The sequence below is a fragment of the Halichoerus grypus genome, chromosome 7, assembly GCF_964656455.1.
Source record: "Halichoerus grypus chromosome 7, mHalGry1.hap1.1, whole genome shotgun sequence".
NCBI classification, from domain to species: domain Eukaryota; kingdom Metazoa; phylum Chordata; class Mammalia; order Carnivora; family Phocidae; genus Halichoerus; species Halichoerus grypus.
Window position 1 is genome coordinate 124680690 of NC_135718.1, and position 17569 is coordinate 124698258.

The 17569-nt window shown below is 35.1% G+C and overlaps 1 protein-coding gene and 1 long non-coding RNA gene across 7 annotated transcripts in view; both read left to right on the top strand.

The window, feature by feature from the left end:
- Positions 1-17569, top strand: part of NEK7 (NIMA related kinase 7) — a 166005-nt gene that overhangs the window by 104151 nt on the left and 44285 nt on the right. For all 6 annotated transcript variants that reach the window (XM_036121902.2, XM_036121919.2, XM_036121948.2 and 3 more), the window contains 2 exons: positions 1211-1273; positions 3064-3174. In XM_036121902.2, coding sequence (XP_035977795.1) covers positions 1211-1273; positions 3064-3174 — 174 coding nt within the window. The remainder of the gene's footprint in view (positions 1-1210; positions 1274-3063; positions 3175-17569) is intronic.
- LOC144382610 (uncharacterized) lies at positions 10244-12654 on the top strand. Its single transcript, XR_013449910.1, has 3 exons — positions 10244-10348; positions 11653-11687; positions 12631-12654. It is a non-coding gene; the product is annotated as an uncharacterized LOC144382610 (long non-coding RNA).

Below are 17569 nucleotides of genomic sequence, written 5' to 3' on the forward strand. Positions count from 1 at the left end.
GGAAGACTTGGTGAATTGATGACTATAAATGTCATTAAAGTTGTGTGACTAGGGTTTTAATCAGTTCATAGTAGTGACTTATCTAGATATTTTCTATAATATTTAGCATATTGATTTTTTATTTATTGTTTATTTTCTATACATTGAATTGTTTTCAGAGACATCCTAAATATCCTTTTGATTACATTATCTTTTTTTTTTTTAATATTTTTCACATTAGACCAATATTTCTCAACCTTTTCTTCATTATCACCCTAAGGAACCTTCTTAGATATTTTTTTCCTAATTACCCCACTCCCTTATGAAATTTTAATTCCACAGATAAGACTATATCTGTTTATATGTTGTATGTGTATCTGTGCTTTATCCTTAATAAGGGTGAGACTCTCTCTCCTCTTTCCAAAGAACCAGTTTTTATCTCCTTGAAGTGCATCATCCCTGTCAAGGTGTACATTAGACCTTTTAGACATGATTTGATTGTATAGATAATGGTTCAGAGCTTGGAATATAGTTGGATAACTCTGAGAGTGAATTCTGGCTGCTCCATTAATTAGCTGTGTGAACTTTTGTCAGTTTCTTAAGCTTTCTAAACCTGCTTTGTCTCATCTGTAAAATGGGAATACTAATGTTGTTGTCTTCCTAAGGATTAAATGACAATTAAATGAGGTAGTTAATGCAATATGTTTAGCACATATTAATTGTTAAATATGTATTAACTCTCATTATATTATGACCACAGTATCCATTCTGTTTCATTTGAACCTAAGACTTGAAATATCTAGCAGTTCTCTCTTCTCATTTTTTAAAAAGATTTTATTTATTTATTTGAGAGAGAAAAAGCAGGAGTAGGGGTAGGGGCAGAGGGAGAGGGAGAAGCAGGCTTCTCACTGAGCAGGAAGCCCAACCCAGAGCTCGATCCCAGGACCCCTAGATCATGACCTGAGCTGAAGGCAGACATTTAACTTACTGAGCCACCCAGGAGTCCCTCTTTTCTCATTTTTAATACTGACTGCCTTTGGAAGGAAAAATGTCAACTCTAGAGGTAACATGAGATAAAATACCTATAGTTCTTCATAGCTCCTAAAAAGCTAATTGAGAAGAAAATTTCTTAGTATGTGTGTAACTATTTGTAAACTATTATAATGCATTTACATGGTGTCTTGAACCATAGATTATTATTTTATTAAATAATTCTGGATTCTCTTTTTAGATATTTGATTTAATGGATGCCAAAGCACGTGCTGATTGTATCAAAGAAATAGATCTCCTTAAGGTAAATAAATGAACTGTTGACTATTTTGAATATAGATGAGCATGTTGATAAAAGTGATTTATGAAAATATTACACTTACAAGCAAAAAGATTTTTAAAACTTATGTCACACTGGTTTTTTTTTTTTTTAAAGATTTTTATTTATTTTTTGACAGACAGAGACACAGCGAGAGAGGGAACACAAGCAGGGGGAGTGGGAGAGAGAGAAGCAGGCCTCCCGCCGAGCAGGGAGCCCGATGCGGGGCTCGATCCCAGGACCCTGGGATCATGACCTGAGCCAAAGGCAGACGCTTAACGACTGAGCCACCCAGGCGCCCCTGTCAGACTGGTTTTAAGCAACATTATACAAATATGTATCTCAGTATATGGAAGAATGTAGTTATTTTTTGAATTCATTGTAAAATAATTTAATCAGGTCATTTGGTAGGATTAGCTCCCCTCCCCTGCCTTTCAAACTAGGAAATAGATAAAATTGGCAAAGAACATTGAAGAAATTTTTTCTTGACTGTCCCAATTAGACATATTCTAAAGCTTAAGTAACATAAATGAATATTAGTATTATCTCAAGATGTAATATATTGAGAATGTGGACTGATCCAAATGGGCACATGCTTTTTATATTATTTCTGTATCTTTTTTCCAGATTTAGAAAGGCTGATGTAAAGAGTATGTCAGAATTAGCTTTTCGGTTTTTCATCCACTCAAAGAATATGACTGAAATTTCAGTTATCTCTGCACTGCTTTTATTCTAGTAAAATTTCCTTTGAGGAGTGCTGTAGCTTATGTTATATTTTTAACTGTTAGATAAGACTTAGATATTTTATATGCCATACATTTTTGTTTGTGCCTAAAATGAATCCAATTTATCAAAAAAAGATAAGAGTAAGATCAAAGTGAACCATGCTTTCCATCTGTTCTGTTAGTTGTAGTTATTTCCTGGGCCATGAAGTAACTGCTTTAAAAATATATATAAATAGCTATTAGAGAAATAATATATTATCATAGAAGATGTAGAAGAAAAACCTGTAAGTAGAAAGAAAAGAAGAAAATCATGTATATACCCTCTGGGAGAATTCTTGAATAATTTTCTTTGAGAAACTATTTGTCTTATGTTAACTTGTTTAAAGATTGAACAGAAAGCAAATTGTACAAAAGGATTGTCAGTGTGTAGAGACTGATGCATATATTTCTATAAGGTGAAATTTTTCTTAGGATCACTTAACGCATCAACCCCATAGGTAAACTCAGTATGTTTTATAATATTTGATGTAAAAGCTATGTTTAGGTAGAATATATGTGTAGGTAGAATATGTCCTTTCATTTTGTTTTGTTTTAAACCACTGGCTGCAGTTATATGAGGATCAGGCCACCTTCAAAATAGGAGTAAAAGGAATACTTTATTTACCATTGAGTGCCCTTAATGACAGTTCCCATTTTGAAGGATATAATTTTTAGCAATTGGTGCTGTAATTCTGCCATTCATTTATGTTAATATATTTATTGGACATAGCAATACATACTTCAAAAAAATATAACTGTGTAATTTACTCTATTTCTAATAGAGAGTATTAAAATAAAATGAATTGGTATCTGGTATTTCAATACTTGTTTTAAAATTCACTAAAGAAAAATACACTGTCATGTTAAGATTTCTGTAACTTAAAAATGAAACGCAGTAACTAAGTTTATTTTTAAGTTAAGAAACTGTAAGTGATTCCTGGGAATTTACAATAAGAAAACTTTCTGGTGTCTGTATTTGTGTGTGTGTGTGTGTGTGTGTTTTTCCATCAGCAACTCAACCATCCAAATGTAATTAAATATTATGCATCATTCATTGAAGATAATGAACTTAACATAGTTTTGGAATTAGCTGATGCTGGTGATCTGTCCAGAATGATAAAGGTAAGGTTTTGTTTTGCTTTTTTTAAACTAAGTATTTATTTTTTTCTGATAGAATTGCTCTTTAAACATGTAGGTATATTAAATATTTTAAAGACCTCGGTGAAATGCTTTAAAATATGGTAGATATGTAATGAATGATAGACAGTAGTGATAATTATGATTATGAAACTGGTTTACCTGGTAAAGCTCACTCTGTTCAGCTGAGATGTGTGGACACTCTGAAACCAACTTGGAAATAGACCAACAGATTTGTCTTCTATAAGCTGAAGTTCAAATTTTGCAACTTGATTTTTCTGAGCAGACCACCCTTGATCCTGTATCTCTGGACATCAGGCAGAGGGGGACAGAAAGAGATTCTAGAGAATCCTGACTTGTTCCTGGGAGGGATTCATCAAAGAATAAAGTGAGCTTTGCATTCAGACCTTGCACATCAAACCCTAATTCAACCACTTTAACGTTTATTTAACTTTCTTTTCCAACAGCATATTAATTGGGTTTAAGTTCAGCTACAAGTTATAGAAACCCCCAAATTAGAGTGTTCTAAAAACTGCTTGTCCTTAGACAGGTTACTTCTGTGTATGACAGTTTCTCAAAAACAAAATAATAATAGAACCTACTTCATAGGATTGTTGTAAATGATTAATTATTTGACATTTATTAAGACCTAAGACCTGTCTCACACATAATAAGGCTATACAAATGGAAGCTACTGATATATTATTATTGTTACTAATTATATTTCTCTGTTACATAAAATTCTGGAGCTGATATGGCAGCTCTGATCTATCAAATTCTCAGAAACCAAGCCTATTTGCAGCTGATCAAGCCACCTCTCTGAGGCAGGAAGGGACAGAGGGCACTTGGTGGCTGTATCTTGAGGCACGTTCCTGGATACTGCCACACAACATTCTTAGCTTCATCACTTCAGCCAGAATTTAGTCTTATGAACATGTGTAGCTACAAGGGAGGCTGGAATATATAGTCTTCATTTGGCTGGTCATGTGCCAGCTGAACTTCTGTTACTCAGGAAGACATGTTGAACAGGGTGGAAATCAGTGAAGACCAACTAAATGAGAAAAGCAAGGCTCTTTACTCTGAGCTTCCTACAGCAAGGGAGTCAAGCATTGTCATTAACATTTTGACAGAGATTCACAGGCAGGCAGAGGAATAGGAAATCTTTATGATGGGAAAAATAAGCCTTTAGGTATGACCTGATTCGAGGCTGTTGGGACGAAGAAGCTTTACATGAGCTTCTTAGAAGTGGGGCATCTCACCTGGCTTTTTCTGATTGGTCCTAAGTTGGACCAATTAGGGAAGCTGTTGGGTATTCATCAAGTCCTGGGCATTTGGGGCTGATTGATACAGAGTTATTGCTTAGCTTCTTAGATTGTTGCTAGAGATGGCAATCTGGCTTCCTGCACACCAGACATGGTGGGCTGGCGTCCTGGGTCGTTTGTTATGGATAAAAACTTGGTTTTCTGGTCAGGTTGCTGAAGGTTGTGGATCAAAGTTCTGTTTTTATATGATCTGGGCATTGTCTGTAAATTCAGTCTCTCGACAGATACAGGAGCACAGCTAGTCATCTCTGCTACATGGAATTATTGTAGGGCGTTCTTAAAAACAACGTTAGATGCTATACACATTACCATATTACTGTTTAAAAGGATTCTGGGGCTAAATTTGACACTTAGAGAAGATAACCATCATTACTAGTAAATAGAAGAACTGATGTTTGAAATTAGAGTTTATCTGATGCAAAATTTCATGTGTTTTCCTTTAGTGGCACTTAAAGATTTTTATATCACAGAACTCCTTTGAAAAGTCAGATGAAAACCCTTGACCTTCTGCCGAGAGAGATGTTGGTGCATACACACTTTGTCTTCCATCACTAAGCCTTCACAGATTTTCTGATCAAGGTGCTCACTGGTTCTCTGGCAGTAGCTAGGAACCCTGCTCTCTGGTGTGAGCCTGGTGTCAGCGGGTCAGCTCTCCTGCCACTTAACTTCTGTTAGTCTTAGTTGCCTCATCCATAAGACGGAGGCAGTTTTAAGATTGCTTGCTAAATTATAAAAATACTACATGACAGGGAGGTAATATTTTTATTATCACAGAATGCTATCGAGCTGACTCTGTTTAAAGTCCCATGGTGAGAGTGACTCACTTCTAATCCGTTATCTGATTGTCTGTTTTAGGGACTTCCCAACACTAGTACCGTCTTTGCAAATTAATGAACACTAAAAAAAAAAAAATAAATAATAATAATAATAATAAATAAAAAATTTGTGGTTTTAATTTTAAAAAGAAATGCAAACACACAAATGCAAAATTTATAAAATAACCATCAAGATGAGACATATAAAAGCCAATGTAAATTGTCTTTATAAGAGAGACAACTAATATACAATTCTTGGCTTAAACTTTAAGTGCAAGAGTTGTTTAAAACTTATAGTAGGAAGCAAAGAAAGCAAATCTTCATTGGGCAAATACCAGCTGAAGGCAGATAAAAAACAGTTTCAGTTATCAAGTCTTGCCCCTGATTGAGAGGTTGATGATTTGGGGTTTTGATTCTCTTCTAGAGTTTTTTGCTCTTTTCCAGTCTAGTTTTCTTTCTTTGCTACTGTTCCTCCACACCTAGACGTTGCTGTCCCTAGCCCATTGCCAAGGCATGCCTGAGCCCATAACATTTGCCTTGGAAGAATACTCCTGTCCTTTCACCACTTGAGAAAACTAGGGCAAGATCAGAGTGCTTTATAGAAGAAGCCCTGTGATCTGCATCTTTAGTAGATTCGGATTTCTTAGACCAGTGGGGGAGGAAAAATTTGTCTGTGTTTTTATATTTATTGTGGTGATTAACTCAGCTCCCTTATTTAAATGGCTCTTGCCATCAGTTGACATTTTCAAGGAATTTTTTTTTTTTTTTTAAAGATTTTATTTATTTATTTAACAGAGAGAGAGACAGCGAGAGAGGAAACACAAGAAGGGGGAGTGGGAGGAGAAGCAGGCTCTCCGCGGAGCAGGGAGTCCGATGTGGGGCTCGATCCCAGGACACTGGGATCATGACCCGAGCTGAAGGCAGACGCTTAACGACTGAGCCACCCAGGCGCCCCTCAAGGAATTTTTTTTATCAACTGACCCAGTAGATATAGTAAGATCCATTCAGAACAACAGATTCTGTTTGGTAATGAATAGTAATGTACTGTTATAGATTGATAACTATACTCTCAAAGTATCCTTAGGGCTTCTGACTAAAATTTGAAGGTATCTATCATGTAAAAGATTACTTAGGAAACTTTTTAAAAGTTTTTAAAAGTGATTGCTAGTAAATTATATGTTTATAGAGCAATGCATTGTACTTAGATAGAACTGAAGTAGTTCTTTAGAGAATTGGTAATATCATTCTTCCTTCCTATCTAGTAGACATTATTATATAAGCCTTTAATGATCCTATCCTTTATTGTAGGTACCCTTAGTCAACCTCATCAAGATATACAAGATTCTGGGTCAGATTTCCCAGATCCTCTTGGAGCCCTCCTAAAGGTGGAAAGTTATATTGTCAAACTTATAGATCTTAGAATAGTCTCAGCATAATGGCCATAACAGAAAGTTATTCCAGTGTCCATAAAAGAAAGTTTGACTAAGAAGTTTCACATGAGTAGACTATTTTTATATCTGGTTACATTTATGTATGTCTTTATAATAAATAAAGAAGGACAATGAGGAGAGAGGGGTGTTGCTGTTTTAGGTAAGGGGATGAAAGAAGACCCTCCTGACTTAAGTCTTGCACCCCCACCTGCCTTTTCCTTCTTACTGTCCCGGTTCTGTTTTTTCTTTGCAGACACTCACTCACTCCTGACCCTGTTCCCAAAACCACAAGAAATGGCTCTTGAATGACCTCTATCATTAAATCCAGGGGGCTTCATCCAGTGCTCACTCCACTTGATCTCTCAGCTGCATTTGGCTTTGCTTTTCATACCCTCCTCCTTAAAATACTCCTCCACTGGTTTGTTGAGTCCCATCGTGCCTTGTTTCCTTCCTGTCTCTCCGGACGCTCTGATTCTTCTTAACTGAGTCATTCTTTTGTCTTAGCCCTTCATGATGGAGTTTTAAAAGTTGTGTTCCTGGCTTTTTTTTTTCCTTTTTGCTTTATACTCTCTTTGTAGTTGATGTCATTCATGCCCGTAGATTCAGTTACTTTCAGTATGCTTGTTTTCTAATGTTTTATCTTTAGTCTGGAGCTGTCTTCTAATTCTGAATTCAGGTTAGCTCAACACCCCTGTAAAGAAATTCATTATCTTCCCCAGACTACCTTTCTCCCACATTTCCTAACTCAGAGTTCAGCACCTGTCTGCCCAGTCGTGCACGCTGGAGCCCAGGACTTTTCTTTGACACTTCTCTCTCCTTACCTCCCACTTCAGTCTGTCACCAAGTTCAGTTTATTTTTCTCTTAAATGACTTTCAAATATTCCACCCAGCTCTGTTTCCATTTCTCTCCCTGTAGTGTGAAGTACCATCATCTCTCACCTAGAGAACGGGAGCTTTTAAACTAACCTTCCAGCACCTGTTTCTCCATCAGTCTTTTCAAGAGAGGTGAGAAAGGAGGAAAAAAAAAAGAAAGACCTCTTTTTAAATCCTTCTTAAGTTTCCTGTTGATGGTAAAGATGTTTGCCAAGATTTACTAAACCTGTGTGATGCAGAATATAAGATCTCAGAGGGAGAAATCTTAGTTTGTTTTGTCACCTCACAAATCCCTAGTGCTTAGGACAGTGGGCCGCACAGAGTAGATGCTCAACAGATATCTGCTGTAGAAGGTGTAGACACCTTCAGTTTCTAGGGGGGTGCCTGGCTCATAGTAGTAGCTCTATTAATAAACATGTGGTCAATGAGTGCATAAAAGGTGATTATCTCCTTCCTCCCTCCCTCCCTCCCTCCCTCCCTTCCTTCCTTCCTTCCTTCCTTCCTTAATTCCAGGTTGATTCTTTTTACCTCTGCTATGGTTCTCTGTTCCAGGGACCAGTAGGTGAATATGGGTGGTTGTTTCTTGCAGTTTCATTCTGGTCTTACGGGGAGTTGCTAAGATATTGAGTGGTATGCTGGCGAGACAGAAGATGGTGTTCTGAGCTGATACAGGAAGGGTATTTTTTTCCCCAAGAAATTCAAAAATTCTTTTCTAAACATTCTTATTTGTGCTATAAGCTGTTCTTTATAAAAGAGACTACATTAAGAAAAAAGTCATAGGAACTTCTTTTATGAAGGAACATGACGGTGACTTAATGCTTTATAAAGGACAGCAGTAGATACTTGAATTGTAAGAAAATGATTCATTTCTTTATAGTGAGTAATATTGTAAATCATAATGCATCACAACAGTATATTTCACTGTCTCAAGTCTTCAGCTTAATTGGGGTAGAAGAGAAAATATAGCTCCTGGTCTGTATTCCAGAAATGAACCTCTGGATAGCATTGCATCAAAGATTTTTACAAGTAAATAATTAATTGGTTTAGAGCAAGCTGACAAATATAATTAAGCAATTTATAGTTGAAATATTCAGTATTTCTCTAATTAGTGACAAAGGAATACCTGAGGCTGTGGTCAGATGAAATACTTCCCAGATGAGTTTTAGGATAAAAGGAAATCTAGAATTTTTCATCATCTATTTCTTTATCATCAGAAATCAGAATTTTAAAGGAAAATAGACTCTTAAAAAACAGATTTCAGTTTATCAAGTTGTGATTTATATACTTCGTATTTTCTTTATCATACCCCAAATTGGACCAATAGATGCTCTATTTTGCAGTATGCCTTATTAATACTGTTTATTTCACTCTTTGAACATCAAGAAACAAATTTGGTGATAGAGACTTAGACTTAGTGTAGAGAAGACGAGAGACAAATCTCAGAAAGGTATAAACAAAAGCTTTGTTTTCTTTTTTTTAGGTATCAATAGAAATATTGCTAAAATGTATTTAAAATTTTCATAGCCCATTTTTCTTTTTTATTTTATTTTCTTTTTTAATTTTTATTCTTTTTTTTATTATGTTATGTTAGTCACCATACATTACATCATTAGTTTTTGATGTAGTGTTCCATGATTCATTGTTTGCGTATAACACCCAGTGCTCCATGCAGAACGTGCCCTCTTTAATACCCATCACCAGGCTAACCCATCCCCCCACCCCCCTTCCCTCTAGAACCCTCAGTTTGTTTCTCAGAGTCCATAGTCTCTCATGGTTCGTCTCCCCCTCTGATTCCCCCCCTTCATTCTTCCCCTCCTGCTATCTTCTTCTTCTTCTTTTTTTTTAAACATATAATGTATTATTTGTTTCAGAGGTACAGGTCTGTGATTCAACAGTCTTACACAATTCACAGCGCTCACCATAGCACATACCCTCCCCAATGTCTATCACCCAGCCACCCCATCCCTCCCACCCCCCACCACTCCAGCAACCCTCACTTTGTTTCCTGAGATTAAGAATTCCTCATATCAGTGAGGTCATATGATATATGTCTTTCTCTGATTGACTTATTTCGCTCAGCATAATACCCTCCAGTTCTATCCATGTCGTTGCAAATGGCAAGATCTCATTCCTTTTGATGGCTGCATAATATTCCATTGTATATATATACCACCTCTTCTTTATCCATTCATCTGTCGATGGACATCTTGGCTCTTTCCACAGTTTGGCTATTGTGGACATTGCTGCTGTAAACATCGGGGTGCATGTACCCCTTCGGATCCCTACATTTGTATCTTTGGGGTAAATACCCAGTAGTGCAATTGCTGGATCATATGGTAGCTCTATTTTCAACTTTTTGAGGAACCTCCATACTGTTTTCCAGAGTGGCTGCACCAGCTTGCATTCTCACCAACAGTGTAGGAGGGTTCCCCTTTCTCTGCATCCCTGCCAACATCTGTCATTCATAGCCCATTTTTCTAACGTATAGTTTATTCATTGAACTATTTACAATTTCTTATATTTATAATTACCTCTTAAAAAGTCAGTTTGAGACAAAAGAAAAAAGTGCATATCTTTAACGTTATATTTGTAAAAACCTTTATTCTGCTAAAATGTCAATAAAATACAATATAACCCAATGTAATAAATCTCTTAGGGGGAAGCGTAGAAGTTTGCTATCTGCCAAAAGATTTTCATACCACAGCACACTGGCTAAAAAGTAGGTCAACATTATACTTGGAAACTTTTTTTAGTGAAATATGGATTACTGATTTAAATGGATATCTATTTTGTGTCAAGAGTTTGGCACAATTCCAAATAATAAGGTAAGGCTCTTTTTTCCTCCCAGTTTTATTGAGATATAATTAACACACATTACTGTAAGTGTAAGGTGAACAGTATTATGGTTATATTGTGAAATGATTACCACAATAAGTTTAGTGTCTGTCATCTCAAAGATACAATAAAAAGTCTTATGATGACAACTCTTAGGATTTACTCTTATAACAACTTTCCATTCAGTAGTATTATTTGGAGTCATCATGTTGTACATTCCATCCTAGTACTTATTTACGTTGTAACCTCTGACCACCTTCCTCCAATCCCCCCTCTGCCCACCCTCTGTCTCTGGAGACCACAAATCTGACCTTTTTTTATGAGTCTGTGTGTGTGTGTTAAATTCCACATATAAGTAAAATTATACAACACAACGTTTGCCTTTCTCTGTCTAGCTTATAATGCCCTCAAAGTTTATCCCTGTTATTGCAAATGACAGGTTTTCCTTGTTTTTTTTTTTTTTTTTTTAATGGCTGAATAATGTTCTATTGTGTGTGTGTGTGTATATATATATATACACGACAACTTCTTTTTTCCATTCATCTGTCAGTGGTCATTTATGTGGTTTCCATGTCTTGGGTATTGTAAATAATGCTGCTGTGAACATAGGGGTGCCAGATATTTTTTTGAGCTAGTGTTTTCATTTCTTGTGGATATATTCCTGGAAGTGGAATTGCTGGATCATATGCTAGTCCCATTTTTAATTTTTTAGGGATCCTCCTTACTGTTTTCCATAGTGGTTGTACCAGTTTACAGTCCCACCGACACTGTACAAGAGTTCCATGCCAGCATTTGTTATCTTTTGTTTTTTTGATGATGGCCATTCTGACAGGCATGAGGCAATATCTCATTGTGATTTTGATTTGCATTTCTCTAATGACTAGTGTTGTTGAGCATCTTTTCATGTACCTGTTGGCCATTCATGTATTTTCTTTGGAAAATGTCTATTTAGGTCTTTGCCCATTTTTTAATTGCATCATTATTATTATTGTTATTATTATTAGTATTTGCTATTGAGATATATTCTTTATATATTTTGGATATTAATGCCTTATCAGATGTATGGTTTGCAGTTTTTTTTTTCCCATTCCATAGGTTGCCTTTTTGCTTTGTTGATCATTTCTTCTGAAGCTTTTTAGTTTAATATGGTGACCCTTGTTTATTTTGTTGTTGCTGCTTACGCTTTAGGTGTCAGAACAATTGCTGTCAAGACCCATGTCAAGGTTTGTTCCTATTTTTTTTCTTTTTTAGGAGTTTCATGGTTTTAATGGTTTCATTCTAGTTTCATTCTTTTACATGTGAATATCCGCTTTTCTCAGCACCGTTTATTGAGGAGACTGACTATTTTTTCTCCATTGAGTATTTTTAGCTCCCTTGTCCAGTATTTAGTTGACTGTACATGCTTGGGTTTATTTCTGGGCTGTCAATTCTGCTTCATTGATCTGTTTGTTTTTATGACAGTACCATACTGTTTTGGAAGGCTGCTATGCTCACCACTATACCACCAACACAGATTACCATACTGTTTTGATTACTATAGCTTTATAGTATAGCTTGAAATCAAGAAGTATGATGCCTCTGCCACTTTGTTATTCTTTCTTAGGATTGCTTTGGCTTTTGCTATTTGGGGTCTTTTGTGGTTCTATACAAGTTTTAGAATTATTTTTTCTACTTCCATAAAAAAAATGCCATTGGAATCCTGATAGGGATTGCCTTGAATCTCTAGATGGCTTATGGTAGTATTGACATTTTAACAATTTAAAATTCTTCCCACTCTGAACACAGGATACTTTTCCATTTGTTTTAGTGCTTCCTTTGATTTCTTTCATCAATGTCTTACCATTTTTAGAGTAGAAAACTCCTTGATTAAGTTTGTTCCTAAGTATTTTATTGGTTTTGGTGCTATAGGATCATTTTCTTTATTTCTTTTTCAGATAACTTATTGTTAGTATATAGAAACAGTATTGATTTTTCTACATTAATTTTGTTTCCTGTAACTTTACTGAATTCATTGATTAGAATTAATGTTTTTTTGGTTGTGTCTTTAGGATTTTCTGTGTATATAAAATCATATCATCTACAAATAGAGACAATTTTACTTCTTCCTTCTTCCTTTCCAATTCTGATACCTTTTATTTCTTTCTCTTGTCTGATTGCTCTGGCCAGGACTTCTACGATGTTGAATAGGAGTGGTGAGAGTGGGCATCTTTGTCTTGTTCCTGATCTAGGGTATCTTTTCTTAATATATTTAGATATATGCTGTCTTCTTTAATATGCAACTTGTATTTTCTGCATTGTTACCCCTTGTATGGCATTCCCTTTAAATTTGGAGAAACCTTAAGACTCCTTTCCTTTACACATAAAGTTAATTTTATATGTTGATTTTTTATTGTGTTTAGAAATGCACATTGTATTTTTCTTTTATTGCTAATTATCACAAAGTTCACAACTTAAAACAACACAAATTTATTATCTCACCGTTTGTATGGGTCAGTGAGTTCACATACTAGTTAGTGGGTTCTCTGCTCAAGCTCTTAGAAGACTAAAATGAAGGTGCCAGCTGGGGCTGTGATTTCATCTGAGGATACGGTTTTCTTCCTTGTTTGCTGGTTGGCTAGAAGCATTCAGTTCCTTGCAGTTACATGAGTTAAGTCCCTACTGTCTTTGTGGTTATCAGCTGGGGACAATCCTTGGGTCCTAGAGGTCTCCTGCTGTTCCCTGCCACATGGCCCTCTCCATAGCCTGGCAGTTTGTTACCTTGAGGCCAGTGGTCAAGTCTCTCTGGCTTTGAATCTCTTAACTTTTTTGAAGGGTTTACCAGGTTAGGCCACGCCTACCCAGGATAATCTCCTTTTTGGTTAACCCAAAAGCAGCTGATTTGGAGCCTTAATTACATCAGCAAAATCCTTCCTGCCATATAAGACAACATGATAGAGGAATGATAATTCATCATATTCACAACCCAACTTACACATAAAGGGAGGGAATTATATATAGAACTTGGGGATTTTGGGGGGTGAAGTTTGTCCTACAGTTCTGCATACCACAGGCTTTGATATATTAACTAAAATATTAACAGTGTTTTAAAGATAATTATTATCTCCAAATATTAGAACTTATAAATCTTGTTCACCTTTTTGATGTGGTTGTTTTTTACATTTGCAGACACATTTTTATTTTTACTTATCCAAATTTAGAGGCTAGACTGGAAATAAAATCATTTTGAAGTGTCTTTTACACTTTTGACCTTTGAATCCTTAAAGCAATAAAATCTTCCCAGTAGTACCATCTATCTTGGATAACTCTGATTTATAGTTTACAAGGACACCTACACTTTCCATTTCAGCATCTGGCATAAAATGTATCATCCAAGCCAGGCAACTATGAGAATTGCCAGTGATTCCAAATGTGGGCTGTTCCCTCTGAGTCTTTTGTATAAGATTGTTGTCTATGTTATGATCTTAGAATTATTTGGAAGTTTAAGGTTACAAATCAGTGGCACTATCTGACAAAAATCCATACAGAATTGAATATTATATACATATGTATATGTACATAGTTACCTACTCATATTGCATGAACAACCATGTGTTTGTGTATCCATATAGATTTATGTCTATATTGGTATATATGCGTAGTGTGTTATACAGAATTATTTGTATAAAAGCAGTGTTACTGATAAAATATCACCTGGGTTTTCTTTGATACTTAAGTAGCTTGATAGTAAAGTAGTATAGAACTTAGGGATTTTAGTAAATTAAAAATTATATATCCTAATGGCCATTATGTAATTCTGTGAGCATAACTAAAGGTGATGTATAACTTTTGAACTTGGGATAATTAGAAGATAATTTTCAAGGGACGTCTTGCTCTTTACATTTTAAGGTAATACTGATCTAAAGCTGCCTTTAAAAATCCTATAATATCATGAGCAGTAGTACTGGGAGAGCTGTAACAGTTAAGTAAAAATGAGATACACAGACTCCTGTCCTTTTTTTTTTTCCCCTAAATGGATTTCTGCCAAGAGACTTTTACTGTCTCATTATTGTTCTGCTGTGTTTCCCTTGTCCGTTAAGAATATTGAAATATCTTTCCAACTATCTTACCAATGTCTCGTAAAACAGAACCAGAAAGAATGTATTAAAGAGGCAAATGTTTCCATTTATCTTTGTGACCTTGTGTCTTCCTGAAGATTAACTTTCTGCTTTTGTGTCTCACTCTTTCTGTCTCTAGTACTCTGATGCAGCAGAGAAGACATCTTAAAGATTTCCAAGTATCTTCTCTATTAGTTTTAATAACATGGAAGCTTCTCTTAAAAATTATCCATGTGACAGCAATGCAGGAATTATTCCTTGTAGTAATTCTGATGCATTCATTTATTTTTTATTGATTTTTTTAATGTCCTAAGTTTCCTCAATATCAATGTGCTAATGTTCCGAACGCAACTTCTTTGGGGGAAAAACATTGTGACTTTATAGGAGCTTATTTTTCTTGTTTGCTAAATAACTTAAGGGTTTTTTTCCCCAAGGCTTAATTGCTCAGAGAAAAATCTTTACCCTTCCTACCCTAAGATGAAACCTATTTCAGCTTCCTTAATAACCCATATAATTTTGATATGGGGGAATGAATAGATTATATTGATATTCTATTAAATTATAATCCAGAAACAGCTGAATACTCTTAGTGGGTTTTCCAACATTACATGAAAGGAAAAAGACAAGTGGAGCTTGCACGGGAAATATTTTATCAAAGTGGATAAACTCAGATGCCAGTGATAAGTATTTTCAGTGGTCTCATGGCTGCCAGTCCCATTCCACATCACACCTTCTAGAGTGACTTCAGATTGCTGAATTTTATTCAGAGTGCCAAGAGTGAAAATATTCACATGCTGCAAATTAGTATTACAAAACCAAAATTCTAATTGAGACATAACTATTTTGCACATTTATATATTCTCAAAATTGTGTATAGCAAGTATTTGTGAGATTTAGTCTGTTGAGACATCCTTATACCTTCAGAAGAAAAATGTTTCTGCAGAAAGATTAATATATAATACAAATCGCGCTTAGAACCATCAGTTACACTTTCAGAAGCATCCCATCCTTTCCATCACCCAGTCTCTGTGCCTTGAATTTCTCTGAAACAACCACTGCAAAATGTAGTCTTATGAAAATGCATTATAATTACAGAGATATGTTTGGGAACATAACATCCCTTCTGATGATAAATGTTTGACCTATTGCAAGTTTCTCTAACTACCTGTCATCTCATGTGAAGATCATTTGTAGTGTTAACTGGACCTATGGGGATCTCTGAGGTATTACTATTATTATTATTATTTGCTTTGTTTTTACTAACTGGAGATTTAAAGGATAGGACATACCAGTAAAGTAGCATTATCTTTATGTGTGAAAATGTGCCATGTAGGCATTTCTTAAATTGTAAGTTTTATTTGTACTTGAGATTGTAGAACCATAGATTCTATTTTGGAGGCACTGGGGACCTTATAGCTCATCTCCAAACTCTGTTCAATATAGAGAGGAAACTGTGGTCTACCAAGGTTAAGTGACATGCTCAAGGCTCATAATCAGGTCTTTATAAAAGGTGATAAACTAGATTATGTTAGTGGCACATTAAACATCTGACAACATTCCTAAGCAGGAAATATGCCCTTATATTTAACATAAATTATTTACTTCCTCTTGTTAGATACTTGGAAGAGATGGAGCGGGTGCTTTTAATTCTAGTTCTCTTACTACTTCGTAATTTCTCATTATTTAATTATCTTTTTTCCTAATCTTCTTCAGGAATGCCTTGCATACTGGGGATCACATTTGCTGCTTTTTGTCTTTGTTTTAACTACAGCAGTACATTTCTAAAAGATTCTGTGTATATTGTTCCCAGGACCAGCTACATAACTGTGGGTTCTTCACTGTAAAATTGTTGAGAATTTCAGGATGGCAACAACAGAGCATTAAGCTAAACATAGTGCCCTGTGTGACTACACAGGCTGCATGCTCATGAAGCCAGCCCTGCTTGTTCTAGATGTTTTGTCTGAAACTTTCTTCGTTAAAGAATAACATACCAAAAAATATTTTGAAACACCATGGAAATTAATTTTTTTAAATAAAACAATAATAAAATTTTTCGCTTTTTCTCTGTGGATGAGTTTGTTATAGGCAATATCATTGAAGCTTTTCCCAAAATTTCTTGAGGAGGAATGTTAGAATTGCAAAACTTAGAAATAAGAAATGTGTATGTTACTTAGAAGTAAGAAATAAGTAATATATATGTTCCATTTGGAGTGATGATCTAGAGTGCAGGAACCAAGTGATCTAGTTCAGTCTAAAAACTGGTCCTTAAATACTGAGTTGTCCACTATATAATTGGATTTAGTCTTGGGTATTTAATTTGGAGGAGGAGGTTAGATGATTTTTTTTTTTAAAAGGTATGACTGTTTTCCGGCATCTTCAAATGGAAGCAACTTGCCTTAGCTGTCCTCTTTTATATTAATACATACGTATATACATCGCTTAAGTGACAGTGTGACTGTATTTTACCAGGTATGCTGAATTTCACCTTACACTTAAGTGAGAATATAATATATTCTGATGTTTTATATGTACATTGACTAGCTATTTGATACATCTGTTTCTTGAATTTGAATAATGTTCAGTGTTTACTTGAATGATGTTGATGGAGATAGTAAATAGGTTTTTAAAGTAAACAGTATTTGAAGCTTTGTGTAGTGAAAAGACTAGCCTATTTTTTAAAAAAGACTAAATAAAAGTTAATTCTAAGTGATCAGGTATACCTGAGTACCAATTTCTGCCTCTTTGTAAATTTTTAGATATTTTATTTTCAGGTTAAAAAAACTTGAAGTTCTATTTTATAACATAAATATAGTAAAGTGCCATATTATACAATCTTCCTTTTCACATAAATGTTTATTGATACTAACCTTTAAAAAATTTGGCTACATTATTTCTTGCTTTATTAAAAACTTACCACATGACAAATATATGTGCATTTTTCATTTATGTTGGCATTAGATTTTTTTCCTAATCTAGTGCTAAATAGTTATATAGGGCTGTCTTTTTTAGAG